The sequence below is a fragment of the Hypanus sabinus genome, chromosome 6 (assembly GCF_030144855.1).
Source record: "Hypanus sabinus isolate sHypSab1 chromosome 6, sHypSab1.hap1, whole genome shotgun sequence".
In the NCBI taxonomy this organism is placed as follows: domain Eukaryota; kingdom Metazoa; phylum Chordata; class Chondrichthyes; order Myliobatiformes; family Dasyatidae; genus Hypanus; species Hypanus sabinus.
In genome coordinates, this window is record NC_082711.1 from 39,548,172 (window position 1) to 39,573,103 (window position 24,932).

Consider the following 24,932-nt stretch of genomic DNA (forward strand, 5'->3'; position numbering starts at 1 on the left):
AAACACAGCCTAATGATGTGCTGGGGCAGCCTGCAAGTTGGCCACACATTCCGATGCCAACAAGGCAAGTCCACAATGTTCAGCAGAACAACACAAGCAACAATAACAATAACACAACCACAGCAACTAAACAAGACAACAGCAACAAAACAAACCCTTCTTCATCACCTCCCCCCCCCCCCCACAGACACATCTCTATTTGCAAGGCAGACTGCTTCCAGCCTCCACAATCTCACAAACATTAGGCCTCCAACTTCTGGATATGTCCACTAGGACTTCTACCATCAGGTCTTGACTTCCAGACTCACTGACTTTGGTTTTCAATTGTCGGTGTTGAGCCCTGGACTCACTGATCATGTGACCCCAAACTCCAGGCCAGAAACTCTGAACCTGGGGGTTCACCAGGTGTCCTCCATGGGATCCACCAACTTTATCTACAGACCACGTGGATCATTGGACTTTATCTACAGTGCCAGCTGACCTGATATCCATCCATGGTGAATGCTGGCCTTCGACTGTGGAACACTGTGACCTGATCTCAACCTTCCCCTCTTCTGTGTTCCTAAACCATAATCTGACCCTTAATCCCCATGTCTCCAAACCGTCCTTACGAACATAAGAACCAGTTAAGACTGAGCCACAACCTCATCAACATCGCAGCTCAGCATCATCTTGATCGGAAAAATTTAGTGGCCAATCTCAGTGCAGGCCATCTGGAAAGTCTCTCTGAAAAAACCCACAATGGAAGAATTGAATTTTCACAAAACACCCATTGCTTATTAGTGATTATAGATAGTCTCTTTCTTAAACATGGTGGTCTATGCAATGATAGCTGCAAAGTGACAAGTGCCAGTATCTTGACCTAATCATAATCTAGGAACATCTGGACAGCAAAGATGATACATCAGGATGCTCTTTATTGACTACAGCTCAGCATTCAATACAATCATCCCCTCAAAACCAAGTAGTAAGCTTCAAGATCTTGGTCTCAATACTCCTTATGCAATTGGACTCAATTACCTCCAGTCAGTTTGGATTGACGACATCTCCACAATTTCCTTCAGTACAGGTGCTCTACTTTATTTACACTTATGACTGTGTGGCAAAGCACGGCTTCAATGCAAATATTTGAGTTTGCTGAAGACACCAGTGCCACTGGCCGAATCAAAGGTGAGGATGAATCAGCTTATAGGAAGGAGATTGAAAATCTAGCTAAGTGGAGTCACTACAACAACCTCTCACTCAATTTCAGCAAGACCAAGGAGCTGATTATTGGCTTTGGAAGGTGGAAACTAGAGATCCACGAGTCGGTTCTCACTGGGGGATCAGAGGTGGAGAGGGTCAGAGGCCTGGTCCTGGGATGAGCACATAAGTGCAATTACAAAGAAAGCACAGTAATGCCGCTATTTTCATAGAAGTTTGCACAGATTCGTATGATTTTTAAAACTTTGACAAACTTCTATAGATGTGTGGTGGAGAGCATACTGATCTGCTGCATCACAGCCTGGTATGGAAACATCAATACCCTTGATTGCAAAATCCTGCAGAAGGTAGTGGATACAGCCCAGTCCATCATGGGTAACAAACTCTCCACCACTGAGTGCATCTACATTGAGCGCTGTTGCAGGAAAGCAGCATCTATCATCAGGTACCCCCTCAACCCAGGACATGCTCTTTTCTCACTTCTGCCATCAGGAAGAAGGTGCAGGAGCATCAGGACTCAAACTACCAGGTTCAGGAACAGTCACTACCCCTCAATCATCAGCCTGTTGAATGAGTGCAGATAACTTCACTCAGCCTCCTTTGCCCAATTACTGACTTTTTCCCACAACCATTTACTTTCAAGGACTCTTCATCTCATGTTCTCAATATTTATTGCCTATTTATGTATTACGATTATTTTTCTTTTAATTTTGCACAATTTGTCGACTTTTGCACATTGGTTGTTTGTTCACTCTGTTGGGTGCAGTCTTTCATTTATTCTATTATGGTTTTTGGATTTACTGAGAAAGAAGAGAAAGAAAAGAAGTGAACAAATTTCAGGGTTATATATGATAGCATATATCTACTTATGTAATAAATTTACTTTGAACATTGAACTTTGAGCAATACATTCCCCTCTTTTGATAACTTTCCCTCGTTCATTAGTTCAAGTTCAAGTTTAATTGTCATTCAACCATACATGAATGCCCATGAATACAGCCAAACAAAAGTGTTACTCCAGTGCCAAAGTCCACAGCACAGTCCCAACAATCATACACAGCCCGAGGCACATATAGCACACATAAGATGGTGCTATGAATGTTGTGGCAGTCTGCAGCTGACTGCAGTACAGCTTGTCTTCTGTCAAGCGAACATTGGTGGGCAGCACTGACCCCAGTTTTGATGCTGCACTGCACCGCCCTCAGTGGAGTGCACCAATTCCGACAGCTCTCTGCTGGGCGGCCGTCAATGGGTGACACCCCAGCTTGAGGTCTGGTCCTCGCTACAGCTGAAGCCTCACACCTCCTTTGCCGTCTGCTCCTGTCGCCTGCCAATAAATCAGTCAATTGGACTTGCAGTATTCCACATTACAATGTTTATGGGCCTTATTTCTAGCAGTGACAAGACAGCCTACAGAGGAGAGGTTAACACCCTGACACAGGGGTGCTAAGGTAACAACCTCTCCCTCGAGGTCCAAAAAACAGAAGAGCTGATCGTGGATTACAGGAGGAATGGAGACGGGTTCGGCCCAGTCAACATCAATGGGACTGCATTTGAGAGGGTGAGTAGTTTCCTCAGTGTACACATCACTGAAGATCTCACCTGGACGGTATGTACCAGCTGTGCGGCAAAAAAAGCACAACAGCGGCTCTTCCACTTCAAGCTTGAAAAAGTCCAGCATGAGCCCCCACATTCTCAAGACCTCCAAACGGGGCAACATTGAGAGCATCCTGACTGGCTGTATCACTGCCTCGTACGGGAACTGCACCAACCTTGATCGCTGGGCTCTGCAGAGAGTGGTACAGACAGCCCAGCGCATCAGTGGATGTGAACTTCCCTCCATTCAGGACATTTATAGCAGCAGGCGCAGAGCATAGGTCTGGAAGATCATGAGGAACAACAGTCACCCCAACCATAAACTATTTCAGCTGCTTCCATCTGGCAAACCGTACCACACCATTAAAGCCAGGACCAGCAGAATATGGAACAGCTTCTTTCTACAAGCCATTAGACTCATGTGTCTGAACACTGCGACACAGTCATAACACAAAGATTTCTACTCCGTCATATTGTGGGGCGGATGTAAGATTTAAATAAATCCTATTCAATTAAAATATCAAACAGAGTGTTGCCATCACAAGGAAAACAACTAAGATGATCACTCGTTGTTAAACTGCACAATGCCTTCACACACCGACTCCTCCAACGTCTCGCTGTGGCAGGCAGCAGTATGACCCTTCAGCTTCCCCACCAACGAGCAATCCTTTGATGGGGTATATCTGCTCTACTTTAAGTTCTTAACGTCCAGCAGGGCCTTGCAATTGTAGAAAAAATGCTTAAAAGGGACTATAACACCTTTGGTTGGCCGCAAAGAATCAGTGATCGAACGCACTGCCATCTAACTGGAAGTCACCAGAAGTAACATGCTTCTTCACAAGTAGAATGTGCCTTAATGTTGAAGCGATAGAGTTCATGGTTGAGAAACTGGAGTAGCAGCTTGAATATTGACAAGGACAATTAAGGAGTGACATGGAGAATATACAGAACTGTGAGCAGTATTGGGCTCCTCACCTAAGAAAAGATGTGCTGGCATTGGAGAGGGTTCAGAGGAGGCTTACAAGGATGATTCCGGGAATGAAAGGGTTATCATACGAGGGATGTTTGATGGCTCTGGATCTGTACTCGCTGGAATTTAGGAGGAGGAGGAAGGATCTCATTGAAACCTTCCAAATGTTGAAAGGCCTAGACAGACTAGATGTGGAATGGATGTTTTCCATGGTGGTGGAGCCTAGGACAAGAGGGCACACCCTCAGGAAAGAGGGGCGCCCATTTAAAACAGAGACGTGCAGGAATTCCTTTGGTCAGAGGGTGGTGAATTTTTGGAATTTATTACCAAAGGCAGCTGTGGAGGCCAGGTTGCTGGGTGTACTTAAAGCAGAGCTTGATAGGTTCTTGATTGGACATGGCATCAAAGGTTATGGGGAGAAGGCCGGGAAATGGGGCTAAGGAGGCGAAAAAAGAATCAGCTGATTGAATGGCGGAGCAGACTCGATGAGCCAGGTGGCCTAATTCTCCTCCTATGTCTTATGGTCTAACTGAATAATTCAATAAATCTGGATATGTTTCAAAGCAAATCACAATAACTATTCCATTTTTTACAAAAAGTGCCAATTCACTGATTTCTGAAAGAGGAGGAGATCTTGCATCTGATGCCATTCTGGCCTACATGTGAGTGAATGTCGACTGTTTCCCTCAGTTCTGGAGCAATTAGGAATCGACGATAAATATTGGCACTACCAGTTAATTGCTCATCTTGTGTATGAGCATGTATAAAATAAATGACTAAACATAAAACACATCCACATCATCCCTTTTCATCCAGAGCAACCAGAAAGAGTTTACCTTCCTTTCATCAGCCTGTTTGTGTATCTCTGCAACTCCGAGTGGCAGCAACAAATGCAATTCCTTGTTTCAAGTAGTGCTCAGAAATGTACCTATGTTGTACAGCTTCAAAGGGTGGTTGTTGTTGCTAGCTGAAGGATACTGATCGTACATTGATCAGAAGGAACAGGACTTTTGCTAATGGTGTAGGTAGCATTATGAGATCAAAGTACAATGAATTTACTCCCAGGAATTTTAAATTCAGATGTCTCTACACATAGATGAATTGTGCTTTAATCTAAAATCTAATTATAGCAGTATTTTTTATTCTTTTTTTTAATCCATACCTTTCATGAGCTCCATAAGGACCATTAGTGTTCTCAACATGCCAAGTCTGACATCTGCTGAATTTTCCATAAACTAGCTTGGCAAAAAAGCTCCCAATTAAAGTGTGGCAATTGTTTTAGGTGACCAACTGAAATGCCTCATAGATTCTGATTGTCTGTGGAGATTTCTGCCCTCAAAATAGATTATTTTTGATTTATTTTATTTATTATGGATTCTTCTGCGTATCTCTGAGACTCAACCAGTCACTTAGATATGAAGCATCAATTGAACACAATCGTTCAATATAGAGTCATTGAAAACATACAACAGAGAAGGATTCAATTCAGCTCATGTCTTCACATCAAAAGTTCTCATCCTTTAGCATAGCTCCACAGCCCTGCTGCTCACTGCTCTAAAAGTATATATTTGACTGTACTTTTTTAGTATAATGGCTTCTGCCTCAACCACTATTTCAGACAACATGTCCCAGTTCTGCTATACAAAAAGAATTTCCTATTTCCATCTAATTCTACTGTCAAATACAATCTGGGGCCCCGGGCTTTTGCTTCCTCTAGGCCATTCATAGTATTAAGCACCTCAATTCAATTTCACCTCTCCCTCCTCTGTCCCAAACACACCAAATGTTCCTCATAGCTAAAGTGTTCCCATTCTCAATAATTTACCCTGCACCCCACTCAGTGTAAACACTTCTTTCTTGTAATGCAGTAATCAGAAGCATATTAAGTACTCAAACCATGTAGTGTGGCAGTCCAAAGCTGTGAGCGAGGTACACAACACCATAACCATTAACCAGGAGGCAGAGCCACAAAGGGGGTCGTGGTCTCATCATTCCCGACATAGATGTCCTGTTAACTTGTATGTTTACTTGCATTTCAGAATATAACCATGTAAATCAGAATATAACCATATCAATCTTGAATTGATATACACAATAGCATTATTGCACTGTTCTCTGTTCACTAGGCTCTCTGTTCCCTGATTCACAGTGTTAGCTGTGAGGAGGATGCTAAGAGGATGCAGGGTGACTTGGATAGGTTAGGTGAGTGGGCAAATTCATGGCAGATGCAATTTATTGTGGATAAATGTGAGATTATCCACTTAGGTGGCAAGAACAGGAAAACAGATTATTATCTGAATGATGGCCGATTAGGGAAAGGGGAGGTGCAACGAGACCTGGGTGTCATTGTACACCAGTCATTGAAGGTGGGCATGCAGGTACAGCAGGCGGTGAAAAAGGCTAATGGTATGTTGGCATTCATAGCAATAAGATTCGAGTACAGGAGCAGGGTGGTTCTACTGCAGTTGCACAAGGCCTTGGTGAGACCGCACCTAGAGTATTGTGTGCAGTTTTGGTACCCTAATCTGACGAAAGATATTCTTGCCACAGAGGGAGTACAGAGAAGGTTCACCAGATTGATCCCTGGGATGGCAGGACTTTCATATGAAGAAAGACTGGATCGACTGGGCTTATATTCACTGGAATTTAGAAGATTGAGGGGGAATCTTATTGAAACATATAAAATTCTAAAGGGATTGGACAGGCTAGATGCAGGAAGATTGTTTCCAATGTTGGGGGAGTCCAGAACAGGGGTCACAGTTTAAGGATAAAGGGGAAGCCTTTTAGGACCGAGATGAGGAAAAACTTCTTCACACAGAGAGTGGTGAATCTGTGGAATTCTCTGCCACATTAAACAGTTGAGGCCGGTTCATTGACTATATTTAAGAGGAAGTTAGATATGGCCCTTGTGGCTAAAGGGATCAGGGGGTATGGAGAGACAGGTACAGGGTTCTGAGTTGGATGATCAGCCATGATCATACTGAATGGCGGTGCAGGTTCGAAGGGCCGCATGGCCTACTCCTGCACCTACTTTCTATGTTTCTATTTTCCTTTTTCACCTTCTCTGACCGTGCTGTTTACTCTGTCAGTGTCACAATGAACTCCCATTCCATGCAGCTACCACTCCTTGATTGCATTTCAAGGTCCAAGTCAAGAGTTTAGTATCATATGTGTAAATATGTGTTTGTATACGTGCAATGAAAAGCTGGCATGACAGTATTCACAAGAAAAAAATTATACAGCTATTTGTACCAATTAGTTACACTGCATTTGTTTCAGTTTAGCTGAGTCAGGAAATTTCCCCCTTCCTTTCTGTCTCTCTAGGTCATTGGATCTTTTACTAAGAAGATCCATTCTAATCTCATAGAGGAAATCTCCATTTGTAAATATAGGTTGTTTATCTCAGCTACAAAGTGCCAATCTGAGCTTTCTGAGACGAATTCCTCAGTAGCTTTGTGCCTTCACACAATTGTGTTTGCGCCGTCAGTTTGAGTCCTGGGACACACTGATGGACAGCCCCCAGTAATGTACTTTTCATTAAACAAATACAGTTTTCTAACCATTTCACTCTATTAGTGCTGTTCCAATGATCACACTGTAATCTGGACTGACTTGAGGCTTTGCTTCTAACATGCACAGGAACCCCATTCTTTGCTTTCACCATTGCATGCTTGGGCTTTTGCTATTTTTCCTCTATAATGTGCCAAGCAAAAGGCAAAGCTAAGTCCTCTGCGGAGAGGGCACGCACATGAACTTTGCACAATTTATCTGTCCTTGCTTCACTATCTGTTGATTTTGAATGTGTTAGCCTCAGGTGCTTTACCAGTCTTTGCTCAGTACTGTTGGTGTCCCAGTGCAGAATACCCTGATTATGAGTATCTTAGGTTATGTTCTATTGCCTTTTCCCCTAGAGTTTGCAATACTTCTCCTGAAGCTACAACAAATCACCTGGAGGTTGCAACACTTCTCATGCATGCTGTGTTTCTGCCTGTGTTTGCAACACTTCTCCATGAGTATGAAATGCTTCACCTGTTTGGAACACTTCTTACAATGTTTGCAAAACTTCACATGGAGTTGACAATACTCTGCAAACATTTCCACTTTTCCTGAGATTTGCAACACTTCTCACAGAGTTTACAATATTTCTCTAGGTGTCTGCAGCAGCTCTGCCCATATTTGCAATACTACTCTAGTTATATTCAACATTTCTGCTCTTCACAAAACTTGTCAGTGTTGTTTGCAGTGTTTGCCATTCTTCACCCATTATTGAAAATACTTCTCTCAAGTATTTGCAATATTTCTGGTGTTTACAATGTTTTATCCCTGACATTGGAATGCTCCTCCCAGTGACTGTGACACTTTTCTCAGTGTTTGCAGTGTTCCTCCTGCTGCTTGCAACACTTCCCTCTGTGTTTGTAACACTTCTTCCTGTAACTGCAACACTTCTCCCTGTGTTTGCAACTCTTTTCCCTGTATTTGTAACAACTCCCCTTGTGTTTGTAACATTTGCCTCTGTGCTTGTAACACTTTCCACTGTGTTTGTAACACTTTTCCCTGTGTTTGTAACACTTTTCCCTGTGTTTGCAACACTTTTCCCTGTGTTTATAACACTTTTCCCCTGTGTTTATAACACTTTTCCCCTGTGTTTGTAACACTTTTCCCTGTGTTTGTAATACTTCTCTGTGTTTGTAACACTTTCCCCTGTGTTTGTAACACTTTTCCCTGTGTTTGTAATACTTCACTCTGTGTTTGTAACACTTCTCTGCGTGGTTGCAATACTTTTCCATGTTTGCACACTTTTCCCAGTGTTTGCAACTCTTTTCCTAGTGTTTTCTCTGTATTTGTAACACTTCTCCATGTGTTTGCAACACTTAATCCCTGTGCTTGTAGCACTTTTCCCTGTGTTTGCAACACTTTCCCCAGTGTTTGTAACACTCCTCATGTGTTTGCAACACTTTTCCCAGAGTTTGCAACTCTTTTCCCTATGTTTATAACACTTCTCCCTGTGTTTGTAACATTTCTCCCTGTGTTTATAACACTTCTCCATGTGTTTGCAGCATTTCTCCGTGTTTGTAACACTTCTCCCTGTGTTTGTAACATTTCTCCCTGTGTTTATAACACTTCTCCCTGTGTTTGCGGCATTTCTCCGTGTTTGTAACATTTCTCCCTGTGTTTATAACATTTCTCCCTGTGTTTGCAGCATTTCTCCGTGTTTATAAAACTTCTCCCTGTGTTTGCAACACTTTTCCCAGAGTTTGCAACTCTTTTCCCTATGTTTATAACACTTCTCCCTGTGTTTGTAACATTTCTCCCTGTGTTTATAACACTTCTCCCTGTGTTTGCAGCATTTCTCCGTGTTTATAAAACTTCTCCCTGTGTTTGTAACACTTCTCCCTGTGTTTGTAACATTTCTCCCTGTGTTTATAACACTTCTCCATGTGTTTACGGCATTTCTCCGTGTTTGTAACACTTCTCCCTGTGTTTACGGCATTTCTCCGTGTTTGTAACATTTCTCTCTGTGTTTATAACACTTCTCCATGTGTTTACGGCATTTCTCCGTGTTTATAACACTTCTCCATGTGTTTACGGCATTTCTCCCTGTGTTTGCAACACTTTTCCCAGAGTTTGCAACTCTTTTCCCTATGTTTATAACACTTCTCCCTGTGTTTGTAACATTTCTCCCTGTGTTTATAACACTTCTCCCTGTGTTTGCGGCATTTCTCCGTGTTTGTATCACTTCTCCCTGTGTTTATAACATTTCTCCCTGTGTTTGCAACACTTTTCCCAGAGTTTGCAACTCTTTTCCCTATGTTTATAACACTTCTCCCTGTGTTTGTAACATTTCTCCCTGTGTTTATAACACTTCTCCCTGTGTTTGCGGCATTTCTCCGTGTTTGTAACACTTCTCCCTGTGTTTATAACATTTCTCCCTGTGTTTGCAACACTTTTCCCAGTATTTGTAACACTTTCCCCAGTGTTTGTAACACTTTTCCCTATGTTTGTAACACTTCTCCCTGTGTTTACAACATTTCTCCATATTTGTAACACTTCTCCCTGTGTTTGCAACACTTTTCCCAGAGATTGCACACTTCTCCCTGTGTTTACAGCTTTTCTCCCTATGTTTGTAACACTTCTCCCTGTATGTAACACTTCTCTTCGTATTTACAAAGCTTCTCCCTGGTGTTTATAACACTTCCCTTGGAGTATGTAGCACTTCTCCTCATTTTTGTAGCACTTAACTGGAATTAATATGACATTGGTGGGACCTGCCAATATTATACCTGTAGCATTTCACCCTATTGTGATCTGTATTCTACATCATCCACGGTCATTACCACATCCAAGCCTTTGACATGAATGGCTGTCTCCAGTGATCATATAGAATGATGTTCGACCTGCATTCCTCTTTGTTATTGTTATCTTTAGTGCTATTTGACAATTCTTTGTATGCATTTGATAATTTTATTTCTCTACAATGTGTCCGCCATGTTCTGTTTCCTTTTGCAACTTAGTAAATTGGTAAATTGACTTATTATTGGCACACATACTGAGGTGCAGTGAAAAACTTGCATTGCATACTGTTCATACAGATCAGTTCATTACAACAATGCATTGAGTTAGTACAAAGTAAAAAGTAAAAGAGCACAGATAAAATACAGAAAAGTATAGTGTCAATGGACAATAAAGATGTAAGGTCATAATGTTGATCACAAGGTCAGTAGTCAATCCTATCATACTATGCAGCTGTTCAATAATAGCAGAATATACACTGCTCTTGAGTTGGAGCATGACACATCTGGACAGGCTGTTTTCAATATGCATTGATATCAATTGATAAGGGTCAAAGAAGCTATTTTTTTTTTAGCTTGCTGAGGAAGCAGAGGCACTGATTAGCTTTCTTGGCCATGGTTAGACCAAGACAGGCTATTGGTGATGTTCAATCCGAGGAAATTGAATCTCTCAACCCTCTTGACCTCAGCATTGTTGATGTAGACAGGAACATGTGCACTGCCCCCCCCCCATGAGGTTAATAACTAGCACTTTTGTTTTGCTGACATTGAGGGAAAGATTATTGTCATGACTATTATGACACTACCCATCCGCACCAGCTTCCGAGGTTTAGATGCTCTGACTCCCCAGCGTATGGAAAACTGGCACGGCCCCTTTAAGGATTCAGGAGAGTCCCGCTAATTGGCAATCGTGTTTTGGGCGCCAGGGTTTGAGCATTTAAGGAGCAACTGAACTGAGGTTCCGTGCTCAATCATAAGCCTATTGGTGATTTCATCTAGTGTTTGTCTTGTGCTCGGACTCTTGGTCCAATTTGAAATCGTATCTCAGTCCTAGCCTTGGGTACTCCAGCATTTGGACCCAAGCTATTCTCATCACAATGACAGCATGCAACAAGGCTCTGTCCCCTTCCTGTACTCTGACTCATCATTATTTGAGATGCGTCCCATTATAGCAGGATCATTTGCAAACTTCTCGATGGACTTAGAACGGAATCTGGTCACACAACTGTGAGTGTACAGGGAGTAGAGTAGGGGGTTGAGGAGGTTACTTGCTGGATGTTAAATTTTCTTGCAATTACAATGCCTGCTGCTTTAAATGGAGAGCTAGAAATTACCTGATCTCCCTGCACTGGTATCCTGACCTTTGTCATGTGCTCCATTGTTTTCACACCTCTTGGGTTTCTTGGGAACCTGATTTCAGGCTTAATTTACACTTAATACTCAATGGTACAGTTCTTGATGGAGAAGGTATAGCTAATACTGACATTACCGCACCACATCTGCACCTTGAGCTCCCAGAACTCCTACACATTTCCTTTACATAGCAGATCTCCTCACCTTTTCAAAAGTAATGACTTGTGTGTTTGAAGACATTAGCCTGCTTTTGCTTATCAATTCAAACATCCATTGATACTTTTCCAAAAACTCTGTGCAAGGTTGTTTCAAAATTATGCTATTTTACTCTGTCCTTCAGACTGAGATTGTAATCCCCAGTTACATCTGATTCTGAGTGTCAACATTGCAATTTCAAAATAACTTGATCAGCGTTCAGTTGAAATGCACTTTTATCAACTCAATGATCTCACCAAATGGTTCTTTTTTTTTGAAAAATTGTTGCCAGCTACTTCTCTGGTGCTGCATAAAAACTGGTGCCCATCTGTACTAATTAAATTTTTCAGGTCACCGCACTTTGTTCTTCAATGGTGGCACTCATGGCCTCTACAATGTTATCAGCTCCAAGAAACATGGAGTACAGCAAGTAAACGTAAACACCCCTAGCACTTTATTATAGATTGCATTTGTGCCATTTCTGCCATCTGTTCTTGGTTCCATTTTGTTTGTGCTAATTATACGTCAGTTTTGAGGAATACCTTCTATTTCCTCATGTCTTTCGAAAATGTGCAAACTCTCCTACTTTTGTCTGCACCTCCGGACTTCTATATCTCCCAATCAATTCAGCAGAACTGTGGGCTCTTTTAAACAGATCTAAACAAAGGCATCATTTTCACCCTCAATCGCTCACACAGGAAGGGAGCATCAAGTAAAGTGCTCTGGCAGTCAACGTCGTCAACCAAAACTGGTCACATGGTGCAGCAATGTTTCAATGGTTGATTGGGTGATGTAGTCATTCAGATCAGAGCAACCCCACCATCCTTTAATTAATAGTTATCCTTGTATAGCCACAGTTCTGAAACCAGGCATAGTAAGAACACAAGATCATAAGACATAGGTGTAGAATTCAACCATTTCATCCCATCAAGCCCAGTCATTATTATCACTCTCAACCCAATTCAGCTGTGGTGCCTTTACTAATCAACAAGCTATCAACTTCGACTTCAAATATACCCAATAGCCATCTGTGATAATAAATTCATTCAGAAATCCAATAAGGATCATTTTCTAATTCAATGTGTTTCTCAGTATGTCATTACAAACCAATTTATTATTCTCAAAGCAACTGTCCTCTTTCTTTAGATAAAAATTATTTACCCATCTTCAAACTTCAATGGCAAACTTATGGTAAGTGGAAAAGGAAGATGAGTGCTGGAGTTTGATATCTATTTTTAGTTTGTTCACAATTGATGCTGAGCCTTTAACAGAGGGGAGGAAAGGATGAACCATGGACTATGGAGGGATTTCATACAGCTGGAAAGCTGTCTATAGAATGGGGTGCTGGAAATTTGCGGAAATCCCACGTTGATTTATTCTGACATCCAGATGAATCCTATTTCACCACAATAGCTGATGATTGGATAGAATAAGACTTCCCTCATCAAGCTTTATGCCTCCACATTATTTCCCAAGCAGTTTTACTCCTACACAGATCCTGACAGGCACTTGTGTATTGAATCCTAAGAGGGTTTAATTCTGTAAGTCAGACACCCTGTTATCTTTCTTTCCTCATCCCCCAGGTCCCCACGCATTGCTTTCACTGAGCAAAGGCCCACATAAATTTTCCTCACATACACCAAGTTACTTTCAACTGTTTGCTGGGAAATGCAAGTCTTGCTGGCATGCTCACTTACTTTGTCTTTTAAATAGCCAAATGCCTGGCCTCAAGATAAAAGCTTTAAGTATCCTGTGGGATGTTAGATCAGATCTCAATACAGAATTTGTGGAGTGATGTGATGCTTTTGTGAAATTTACACACAACCACGCTATGGTGAAATGAAGAACATACTTATTATCCTAAAATAGTGTATGGTTAGATTCCAGCCGAGATTCCAATATGCTGGAGCAAGTTGCTCTGTGTTCCCATTGTTTAAAGTTCAAAAAACTACTTGCAGTTTTGGTTTGTTAGTACAGAATTTAATCTTCCATGATTTACTGATCTAACCCTCACTAGTGAAAACTCACAATAGTCTTTTAACATTGGCTTATTCTTGTCAAATGCACCAAGATACAGATAAAAACTTCTGTCCTTCCAAATATCTTGTGTCATACATAATTACATTAAGATAATAAAAAATAAACAGAATGCTGTAGTGCAGGGCAGGTCAACCATTTTAATTCCAGATAGAAAAACTCCACATCAAGTCAAAACCCAAATATTCAACTTTATCTTGTTTTGTTTGGCTTCAGTTGAGCCACTTGATGGGACATTACACAGCATTTAAAGAATGCTATATTTAAAGTGATCGTGCAGTTAAAGGACTTTGGAGAAAATGTGCAAAAGTATGTATTTCAAAAGGCTTCATGATAATAGAATCAAAAACTCATACAGTTCAAAAAAAAGATAATTTAGCACACAAGATTATGCCAGTCCTTTCAAAGAACTGAGCAATTGATCCCAATTCTCTGCTCCTTCCCCATAGCCCTGCAAATGTTTTCTTTCCAAGTGCATTGAGAGATTTTCCTGATCCTCCTGCTTCAATCCATTCAGGTAGTTCATTCGGAACTGCTTGCTGTGTAAAGAAAATCCTATCCAATTTCCCTTTTGTTTATTCTGTTGGTCAGTGAAACATTGGTATTACCTGCATAAATGCCAGAGAGTCTGGGACTCTGTTGCTTAGATATCGGAATGCAGATGCCCCGACATTGCAGAGAATTTCCTGACGAAGAATCTATCATTATGCTCCACTGCTGGACCCCATATGGAGTTCGACTGTGACAAACTTGCTGGAATTCCATTGCATTTATGCTGGAAAATCTGTCATAAAGTTCTTGGATGGTCCTCAGGTTTATTTATTCAGCAATGTTTTTGAATGCTTCTGAATGTTGTGGACTCTTGGATCACAACCAACCATGGCAACAGAGCATGAAGCAGTTTAACGAGATGGCTTGTCACTATCTTCTTTGGCTAACTAGGTGCTGTTAATTAATGTGCAGTTTTGTTGGTAGTATTGTTACCCTGAACACAAAAGTAAGAGAAGTTCTCTACTTAAGTTTGCAGTAGAGATTTACAGACTAAGTTGTAAAAGCTGTGGAGATATGCTTCCAGCTGCGTGAACAAACCTATGATATCTCCCAAAGTGGTAATGCAGCACAGAGTCTGCAGATGCCCACTAATGTGATAAGACTCCTTAAAACACTTTAATCCACTCACTTGATGTATGTCTTGTTCCTTATTATATGGTAATTAAGTAGAGGAGCCTTGTGGACAAAGTAACCATGCTAAGCATAACTCGTATTGCATTCTGGAGTGGCAAAGAGGGCTCATGATGCTGAAGGGCTTTCTGGGACTCATTCATCCACACACCCAGCTGAAAAAATAGCACATTTGTTCATTTGGCTGAGGTTATTAAGAGCTATAATATAGGCAACATTATAAGAGGTAATTGATTTCAATCTTCAAAAATACCTTTGAAAATAAATTCAACAAGAAGATTGATTTTTCTGCAAAAATTTATGAAAGAAATGGAGCCCAACTCCATCCACAGTGACTATTTAAAAGCAAATCAATGTGCATAGTCACTCGATTAAAGCTCAGTCCCCACTGTGCAAAGGTGATGGCTTATCCGTTTGAGCAAACCACAAATAACTTTATCAGCTCCAGTTACATAGTTCTTAGAATTTAGTTTCCCTGCTCTACAAAAGCTGAAGTCCAAAGAAAGCATTGCTGGGCTTGCTGTCTGGCCTGTGTAGTCTCATAAAGTCCGGTTAGTTACAATATGTTACATCCTGAACCCTGCAACGGGAAGGAATCAGTAGCATTTATGTTTGATTTCTCTTGCATGTGAATCCAAATCATGACCAGATGTGTGCCTGGCAGCAATAAGTCTCCCACTCAGCCGGGGCAAACTTCAAATTTCAATTCAGTTTCTTGCCACCATTTTTATTTTCACATTGAAACCTCGGTTCACGTTTCTCAAATGCAAGTGAGTCATTGAATGTTAAAGGAGACGGTGAATGAAAATAAATAATAACTAAGCAAAACTTTTCCAACAAAATATCGATACCACATATTTTGTTTGGTCAGTCTCCTGAAAAGCAACGGCGAAGCTGTAACAAACAGGAGAAAGTCTGCAGATGCTGGAAATCCAAGCAACACACACAGAATGCTGAAGCTGTGACTATTGAACTTGAGGTGTTAATGCAATATGGCACACTGTATGGTATATCGGTATTATAAAATGCATGTTTAATGTTTCCTGCTTTCTTATGTGACCACACTTCTCCATATTCCTCTCCCTCTCCTCCAGAGCTGATCGGGAGTAGGCCTCTCTTTAACCTTTATTGTTTTCTCTTTTCATTTCCACTGGCTTCAGTGGCATAGATGTGAACTATGATTACTCCAGCAGCGGCTATCTGTCCAGCCTTTTCAAAGGTGGCTTTCATTTTGAGTTCATGAACTGCTGCAACTTTAGTTGAACCAGATCACTGAGCCAAACTCCAGCTGCAGTCCCTGAGTGACCTCCTTGCATTAAGTAATCCGGGAAGATTTAATCTACAGCATATTGATGTCATTTTGGAAAAAGGGCTTGAAGCACCCACATAACAGACAGTCAGGCTAAGAGTGAACTTACAAATAAATAAATACTGGGTCTCCAATGAATAAATTGTTCCAATTCAAAAGCACAAAATGGACACTGAGGCTATACTGAGCTTTCTTCATGCTAGATAGTAACAATCTCTATAAACTGTTGATCAACATTCTGTAATTTCAATTTTTTTTAAGACTTGGAAACATTTGGTGAGAGTTGGCCCCATGCTTTCCACACAAGGTAACTGGTATTAAGACATGATAATATATATTTAAATGACGCTGAACACGCTCTTTGTGCTTTTAATCGTGCAGGTGGACTTGGGGTTCTTGCAGCACGTTTCTGCAATAGCAACGCAGGGCGCTATCTCCAAAGAAACCCAGAGGATGTATTACATCCGGACATATAAAGTTGATGTGAGCTCGAATGGTGAAGACTGGATCACTGTGAAAGAAAAAAATAAGCAAAAGGTAAGATGTTGGATAAAAAATATCTCTCACATTAACTCTTTTCCTTTCTCTCACCTGATTCTGCTGTGATGCATGTAAGCAAGCCCTTCAGCCCAACGCATCCATGAATATTTCCTGCATTTATTGTTTTTCCTATCTTTTACTTCAGATGTGTTCATAATAGGGACAGTTAAGAAACTCTTAGACTCTCACATGGATGACAGAGAAATGGAGTCTATGTAGGTGGGAAGGGTTGAATTGACCTTAGAGTAGGTTAAAGGTCAGCACATTGTGGGCCAAAGGGCCTGGATCGAGTGTGGTGTTCCATATTCTGTGTTCTATATGATGTTCTTTCTTGGAAAATAAGCATCCGGCAAAAAAAGTTGTTGCAACATTGACACTGGGTCCTCGGACCTTCAGTATAAAATGAACGGTGGTGCAGCAGATAGTGCTGCTGGCTCTCACCACAGGAACACGGGTTCTGTCCCGACCTCAGGTGCTGACTGGGTGGAGTTTGCACATTCTCCAAATGGGTTTCTCCCAGCTACTCTGATCTACTCCTACATCTCGAGTGCATGCTGGTTGGTTAGTTAGCTACTGTAATTACCCCTTGTGCAGGCAGGTGGCAAACCAGTCACCTGGTATTTGAGGAAGAGTAAGTTGCAGGAGGAGAGGAAAATAAGGAAAGGGAGTTGGCACTGATGGGATTTGTCTGTTGTAGGAGCTGGAATGAACTTGAAGAGCTGAATGGCCTTCTGCATCATTCATCCACATAAAAGGAGGCAGCATAAGTTGCTGCTTCCCTGAAGGTAGAACTATTAGTGTAACCCAATCTGATTGAATGTGATTCTCTAAAATTCCACATTATAGACAACAAGTTCCATTTACACAGCACTCTAATATAGCAAAAACATCTGGGGATGCTTCATGGTTTAAAATGGCGCTGGTGAGACAGCAACACTTCCCTGGCAGCAAGTTAATCTATCATCTACTCAATAAAACACACTTTTTCTGGCAATGATCTCTGTAATCAATAGTCTGTAACTTCCCCTTCCGAGTTGTGCTTTTGAACAGCCTGCATGAGCAGGCATTTTGTGGTGTTCTGGGGATTCAGTAAACTGGAAAGTCGAAGGTGCAGTGCAGCTGAGGTAGCATGGTGTGACCAGGCCAAATCGAGGCGGCAGAGCTTGGACCAAAGAGTGTGCGATAAGCCGATCTTTGGCCATTGCTGGAATAGTCTTGGCACTGAACTGAAGCAGCAGGACCCAGGCCCAAGAGCGAGGAATGAGACAATGTTTGACCAACTTAAGCACCAGGCCAGATTGAAAAGGTTGTGCATGGGCCGAGCTGATGCAACAGGGTCCGGACCTGAGAGCTACGAACTAGCCAAAGTTTGGGCATTGCTGGAGTGAACTTGGTGCCAAATTGAAGTAGCAGGGTCTGGGCCTAAGAGCAAAGAATGAGCTGATGGTTGGCTGATTGAAAAGGTTAGAGTATTGGGGCCGGAGACAAGGTACAGGCATTCAGTTCACTGCTCCACACAGTTTACTTGTCCCTGCGCTGAACTGAGGCTGTAGCCTACAACTAATGGGCTCCTGGACTGGCTGCAGTGATGAACTGACTTTGCTGCTGTGGAGTCACTTTCGTGAGCTCTGATTCAGAGTGTTATTTGTTTACCCGTAATTGTTTGCACAATTCGTCCTTTGAAGGCAAAAGGTGGAAAGATCTGTGAGGAAATTCGGGATCAGAGAGTTTAGTGGTACAACTGTACGTGCTCAGGGATGCACTGAAGTTTGGGACAGCCATGACAAAAGCTTTGTGGGGATGGATCACAGTTTAGGTCCTACATTGCTAGATTCTGAGGGATTGTCCTGTGTTACAGCCACGTGTGCTTTGTCTAGGGATGAAATGCTTTGGAAGAGAATGTATAGAACTGTTAGTGCCATGAATGTAGAGAAAGATGCACCCTGGGTGTATTACTGAGTATATATTAGGAATAAAGTACATTTTTGAAATGAAACAGAATTAAATTTGAAGAGCTGCAAGGTTAAAATGCACTCTCATGGAGCTGAAGAAGATTACAGATGGAGACCATGGAAGTATGCAAATTTAGAAATCAAGGCAGAAAGCATTCAAGCAATTTTTTGATGAATGCCTTATGACGAAGTTGGAGGATTAAATGAACCTTCCATTTGACCTCCTAAACATTCTAGGCATGACAATTACCCATAATAGAGCGAATTATAACTTTACTACTAATAGCCCTTGTATCCCATTAATTGTGAAATATGAGAGAAATTGAAATATATGTAATTCTGTAATTGGAATAAAACGAAAACATAACATGCAATGTCAGGAAGGAACCTCCCAGTAAGCGGGAATGGGTAGCCTACACATTTCCAATGTTTTATTTCCTCTATTTCCTTTAGTGGACCATTAGCAAGGTCAGTTTTCTTAATGGGGCCAGGATGAAGTGGTTCATACATCAGGAGTCTATACCTTTTAAAGCTTGTTCTTGCTCTATTCTGCACATTTCCCTTATTCACACGCAAAATCATTTTTAATTTTTGTTTCTCCCCGAACATTGGAACTAAATGCAGTTGAACATTTTGCACATGCTTAAACCAGGGATTCAATCCCTCCCTCCTCAGGATGAACAATAATTCTACTCAAATTAAACTCAAAATTATATTCAAAAATCCTAAAACCTGCCTTCAACTGCAATAGAGAGTTTAATTGTTGACATACTCAGTTATGGACCATGGTCATACAAGCATGCTACTTACAAAGCCATCCGGCAGCCTCTTCTTGACCTCTCTAACCATATCTCCATAATGTTAATCCCAGCATACCGACCGCTGCTGGAATCAGAGAAACCAGTCAAGAAGACCATACTACATGGCAGGGGGATGGGAACCAGGATAATAGAGCTGAGGATGAGCCAGCAGGTTTACAAGTAGATGATGGGTGTAACATGAATGTAAGGAAGGACAAGCCAGTGATTGGGTAGAAATGCAGGCAGAGCAAAGAGTAAAATTGTACCACAGAATCGAAATTCCATAGGGCGAAGAATGCAGGACTGAAGGTGCTGTGCTTAAATGTGCATAGCATTCAGAGTCAGGTGGATGAACTCATGGTGCATGTCATGGTATGACATCGTGGGCATTACTGAGTCACGGCTGAAAGAAGGCCATAGTTGGGAGCTTATATACTTTGTATTAAAAGGACAGGCAGGAAGGCAAAGGTGGTGATGTGGCTCTGTTGGTAAGAGATGGAATCACATCTTTTGAAAGAGGTGACATTGGGTCAGAGAATGTTGAATCTTTATGGGTGGAGATAAGAAAATGCAAGGGTAAAAAAATTACAGGAATCGCATATAGACCTCCAAATAGAAGTCAAGATGTGAGGATGAAATTGCCAAGGGAGCTGGAAAAGCATGAAATAAGGATAACAACACAATTTTAATGGGGGACTTCAATATACAAGTAAATTGGGAAAATGAGGTTGGTGTCGGAATGCAAGAGAGGGAATTTGTTGAATGCCTACGAGATGGCTTTTTAGAGCAGCCTGTGCTGTACTCAGGGAAAGGCCATCTTAGATTGGATGTTGTGTAATAACCCAGATATTATTAGGGAGCTTAATGTAAAGGAACGCTGAGGAGGCAGTGATTATACTGCAATTTGAGAGAAAGAAGTATAACTCACATATATCAGTATTGTAATGGAATCAAGGGAATTACAGAGGCATGAGAGAGGAACTTGCCCAAGTGAGTTGGAGGGAGTTACTGACAGGGATGAAGATGGAGCAGAGATGGCCTGAAGTTTCTGGGAATAATTCACAAGGTGCAGGACAAATATGTCCCACTGAGAGAGAAGATCTCAAATGGCATGGGGAGGCAACTGTGATTGACAAGGGAAGTTAACAACTGCATAAAAACCAAAGAAAGGATATACAAGATAGCAAAAATGAGTGGGAAGATGGATAATTGGGAAGCTTTTAGAATCCAGCAAAAGGCAGCTAAAAAGCTGTAAGCTGGGAAAAGATGAAATCTGAGGGCTGACTAGCCAATGATATAAAGCAGGATACTAAAGGTTTTTCAGTTATATGAAGGGTAAAAGAGGGGTGAGCATTGATATTGGACCACTGGAAAATGATGCTGGTGAGATAGTAATAGGAGACAAATGACAGATGAACTTAATGGGTACTTTGCATCTGTCTTCTCTGTGGAAGACACTACAGTGTGCCAGAGGTTCGTGAGCGCCAGGGAGTAGGAGTGATGCCATTGCTATTAAAATGGAAAAAGTCCTAGGCAAACTCAAAGGTCTTAAGGTGGATAAGTCATCTGGGCCATATGGACCACATCCCAGAGCCCTGAGGGATGTTGCTAAAGCGATAACAGATGCATTGGTGATGATCTTTCAAGAATAACTTGATTCTGGCATGGTCCTGGAGGACTGGAAAATTGTAAATGTCACTCCATTCTTTGAGAAGGGAGGAAGGCAAAAGAAGAGAAAGTATAGGCTGGTGTGTCCAACCCCACTGGTTGGGAAAGTGTTGGAGTTTATTATTAAGGATGAGATTTTGAGGTACTTGGAGACTAATGATAAAATGAGTCAAAGTTGGCAAGGTTTCTGTAAAGGGAAATCATGCCTGACAAATCTGTTAGAGTTCTTCAAGGAAGTCACAAGCAGGGTGGACAAAGGAGAGGTAATGGATGTCACTTACTAGGATTTTCAGAAGGCATTTGATAAGGTGCCACAACTGGCTGCTTAACAAGGTAAAATCCGATGAGGTAGTGGAGTTATTAGGAAATAATCCCCATGGCAGAGGTGTCTAAAACCTTGAGCACATGTGTAATAAAGGGCTAAGACATTTAGAGGAGTTTGCAGGAAGGATTTTCTCACCCAGACAATAGTTGTGAGTGAGCACTGGAGACCAAAGCTCCCATAACATTTAAGAAGTATCTGGATGACCACATGACTCACCAATGGCCAGAAGGCCAAAGACCAAAAGCTGATAAATGAATGTGATTGATGCAGGCCAGAGAGAGTCAGACAATGTGCTACATGACTTAATGACGCTGGGACCTTTGCTAAAGTGATGGCTAAAAGTTGGTAGCATACACACCCATGAGATAGAAGGTTAATAGGTTTAAGATTAACTCCAGGCTGATACCTGAAGGAGTATTGTACATTTGGAGAAACAGTTATTAGATGCAATGTCCTGCAAAGTAAAGGGTTGTGTGGAACAATTATGACCAAGGGCTGGGATATATTCCTAGTGTACTGGCCAATATTTACCTCTTGGCTAACATTAGAGAAATGGTGAACACAAAGTACACTGCAAATGCTGTAATGTGGAATCCTGTTATGCACAGATTAGCTGATGTGTTTTCTAAATTATGACTGCAAATCCCTTTGTGAATTATGAGAAATGTGATATAAATTCAAATGCTTTCCGCTGAAGCACCTGATGTTTCCAGCATTGCCTGCAGATGACAACATAGGCAGTAAACATTAAGAAGATGAGGCAAAGACAATGCTCATAATATATAAATCTAAACACCACAGAGAGGTGGTTAGATTTTAGTTGAGATGTGCCTTTTTTAAACAGCCACTCACGACTTCAGTGAAAGACCTTGCTAGCAACTTGAGAATCTTGAAAAGTAAATTTTAAAATATTTTTTATTCTTCATGCCCCAACATAACCCCAAGATGATCTGCCTTCCAGTCTTCGCCTCACAATCCTGTGCACTCTGAGCTCCCTCCCTCAACCATTTTTTGTCTAAGGCTACATCCACACTAGACCAGATAAATCCATAACCGAAGCTTTTTCTCTTCGTTTTGACCCTCCATCCACACTGAAATGGCATTTTCCTCCCCAAAAAACAAAGCTTTTCTAAAAAAACCCTCCAGAGTGTGTAAATTTGAAAACGCCGATTGGGCAGAGTAGTTTGGACGGGTAACCATAGATTTTTAAAAACGCTGTCATGATGTGCCGAAACAGATGGTGGCGGCAGCGCAGCTTTTAATTGTTTTCTTGAACACAACCTAACAATTTCAGAACAGACGGCAATGAGACTGAAGCCAGAAAAGTTTGAAATGTACTCACCAAATACTTTGACCCATAACTTACTGAATAAATAAGTATACTCACTTTGCCCTGTTTTCTGTCCTTGCTTGTATGAAGGTGGTTTACCAATTTATGCTAGTCCTTCTCTGACAATAGATGCGTAACAGCCTAATGTAACATTGTATGGAAATACAAGATAGCACTGATGCAGACATGTTTTATATATTTAACAAGGTGCTTTATTAATGCAACAGAGTTAGTCAGTTTTTCAATGTTCGTCATCAACCAGGTCATACTGTCCATGAACTCCTTGTCTGTTGCCTCCATACACTCCAGTATTTGTTTTTCTTAGTTTTAAGTCCTCCTGCGTGAGAGTCAACAGCTGTCTGTCATTTGGCAATTTCCTTTTAAGCTTTTCTAGACTGTAAACATGCACTTTCACAGCGAGATTCAACACCAAACATGTCGCTTTTTTTCTGTAGATGTGTCCTGCACATGCCCAGTAGGAGGAGATTCGCCCAAATACCCGTTTTAATGTGCATGGAGATATTTTCAAAAACACTTGGTGTGGACACCTATCATTTTTACGCGAAACCGGTGTTTTCAAAATTATCCGGTCTAGTATGGATGTAGCCTGAGATCCTTGGATTTCTCTCCCAATGTGCAAATTCACCGTCCTCGCTCCCGACCTCCCCATTGGCCAGAGCCCTTGGTGGAAAACTTACAATCTATTGACCTAGTCACTTAGCAGATATCTATTAACCCCCCACTTTCCCACCCAACCTTTACCAGATCACCTTCCCCCTCACCCTTGCATTTGCCTGGTCCCATCCCTTTCCCCACCCACTGCCATCCACAACCCCAGTGTGAATATACAGGCAATATACAGGAATATAACTGATCTTGCATGTCAAAGTCAAGTTGAACTTATTGTCATAAACTCACAGGTACAATGACAAACTTAAATGGGGCAGCATCACAGGCACCCCTGTAGCACCAATTTCACAAGAAAAACAAATTATACGAGGATTATTTAATTGGACCCTTCAGCTAACTCCCAAGCCCTCCTTCCAACTTCATTTAAACCTTTCAGTAGCACTCAAGTCCTGCTACTAAAAATTGTACCAATGGTCCACAGCCAGAAAGGTTGCACTGGTTTCACTGCTGCGACTATCGTGTGTGCTTGCTGGAGAGGACTCAGACTTCAATCTCAAATCTTCTTCTCATACAGATGAAAGATTTAGCAGCATTTTATCACAGCTCTTTCCTGGCATGGAGATCAGATCAAACAAGTCTGATCCTTTAGTGGCAGTATGTTGGCCTTTGGGTTTCTCGGATGCACAGTTAATTTTGAAGTCCAGCCTTTGATCGCTGGATGTGGGCCATAGATGTTGGGCAGTCGAGGAAGAACTTCACAGGTTTAAAACGTGAAGTTCAAAAAGACTGCTGGAGCTGCAGTTGTGTTTGCTGTAAAGATAAGAATACAGATATGACATAAATTTATATAAATATTTAATTTGCTTGTATCTTGTTACCAATTTAACTTTCCCTTAAAAGTGTGAGATTTAAAGGATTGGCTCATTAGTGGCTACTGGAAGGATATTGCTACTTTGAGTGGAAGTCAACAATGTAAGTTTCCAGTAGGTAACTGAATCAATTCAGTACACAGGACCATTAACACTTCTTCACCACAGACCAGGACCATCAAGTTACAATAACAGAGCAGATAACTATGTTAGCAGAGAAGATTTGTTAAAGAACAGGATGCTGATTTAAACCTGATTACATCTCTGCATAATATACCCGGATTTAATAGTCGTTACTGTGAACTCAGGGGTATGCAAGTGCAGTCACATGACCTCCTCATTCTGTTTACTGTCTCAACAGATATATTATCATATTTAAAATTCCCTCCGAAGATGAATATTTAAACAATTCATTCTTTACCATGAGTTCATTCACTTTTTTTGAATGAGTAAACTCATCTCACCCGTAATATCTTAAATATAAGCAAAAGAATGATGGTCTCAACTGAAAATTTCTATCATTGAATGATAGGCAGAATAAATCCTAAAGACTTTAAGAAGTCTAGTTGCATATTCTCACGTATTAACAGCTTTCAAGTAAAGCTCAAAATCAGTTTTTGTGTGAGAAGACTCAGAGGGACCTCTTTAATCAATTTAAATTATTTTCAAACATGTCAACATTA

At 41.3% G+C, this 24,932-nt stretch overlaps 1 protein-coding gene across 7 annotated transcripts in view; it reads left to right on the top strand.

Annotated features, from left to right (window-relative positions):
- nrp1a (neuropilin 1a) overlaps positions 1-24,932 on the top strand; it is a 189,275-nt gene that overhangs the window by 112,758 nt on the left and 51,585 nt on the right. For all 7 annotated transcript variants that reach the window (XM_059971944.1, XM_059971946.1, XM_059971948.1 and 4 more), the window contains one exon: positions 16,517-16,672. In XM_059971944.1, the coding sequence (XP_059827927.1) occupies positions 16,517-16,672 (156 nt within the window). The remainder of the gene's footprint in view (positions 1-16,516; positions 16,673-24,932) is intronic.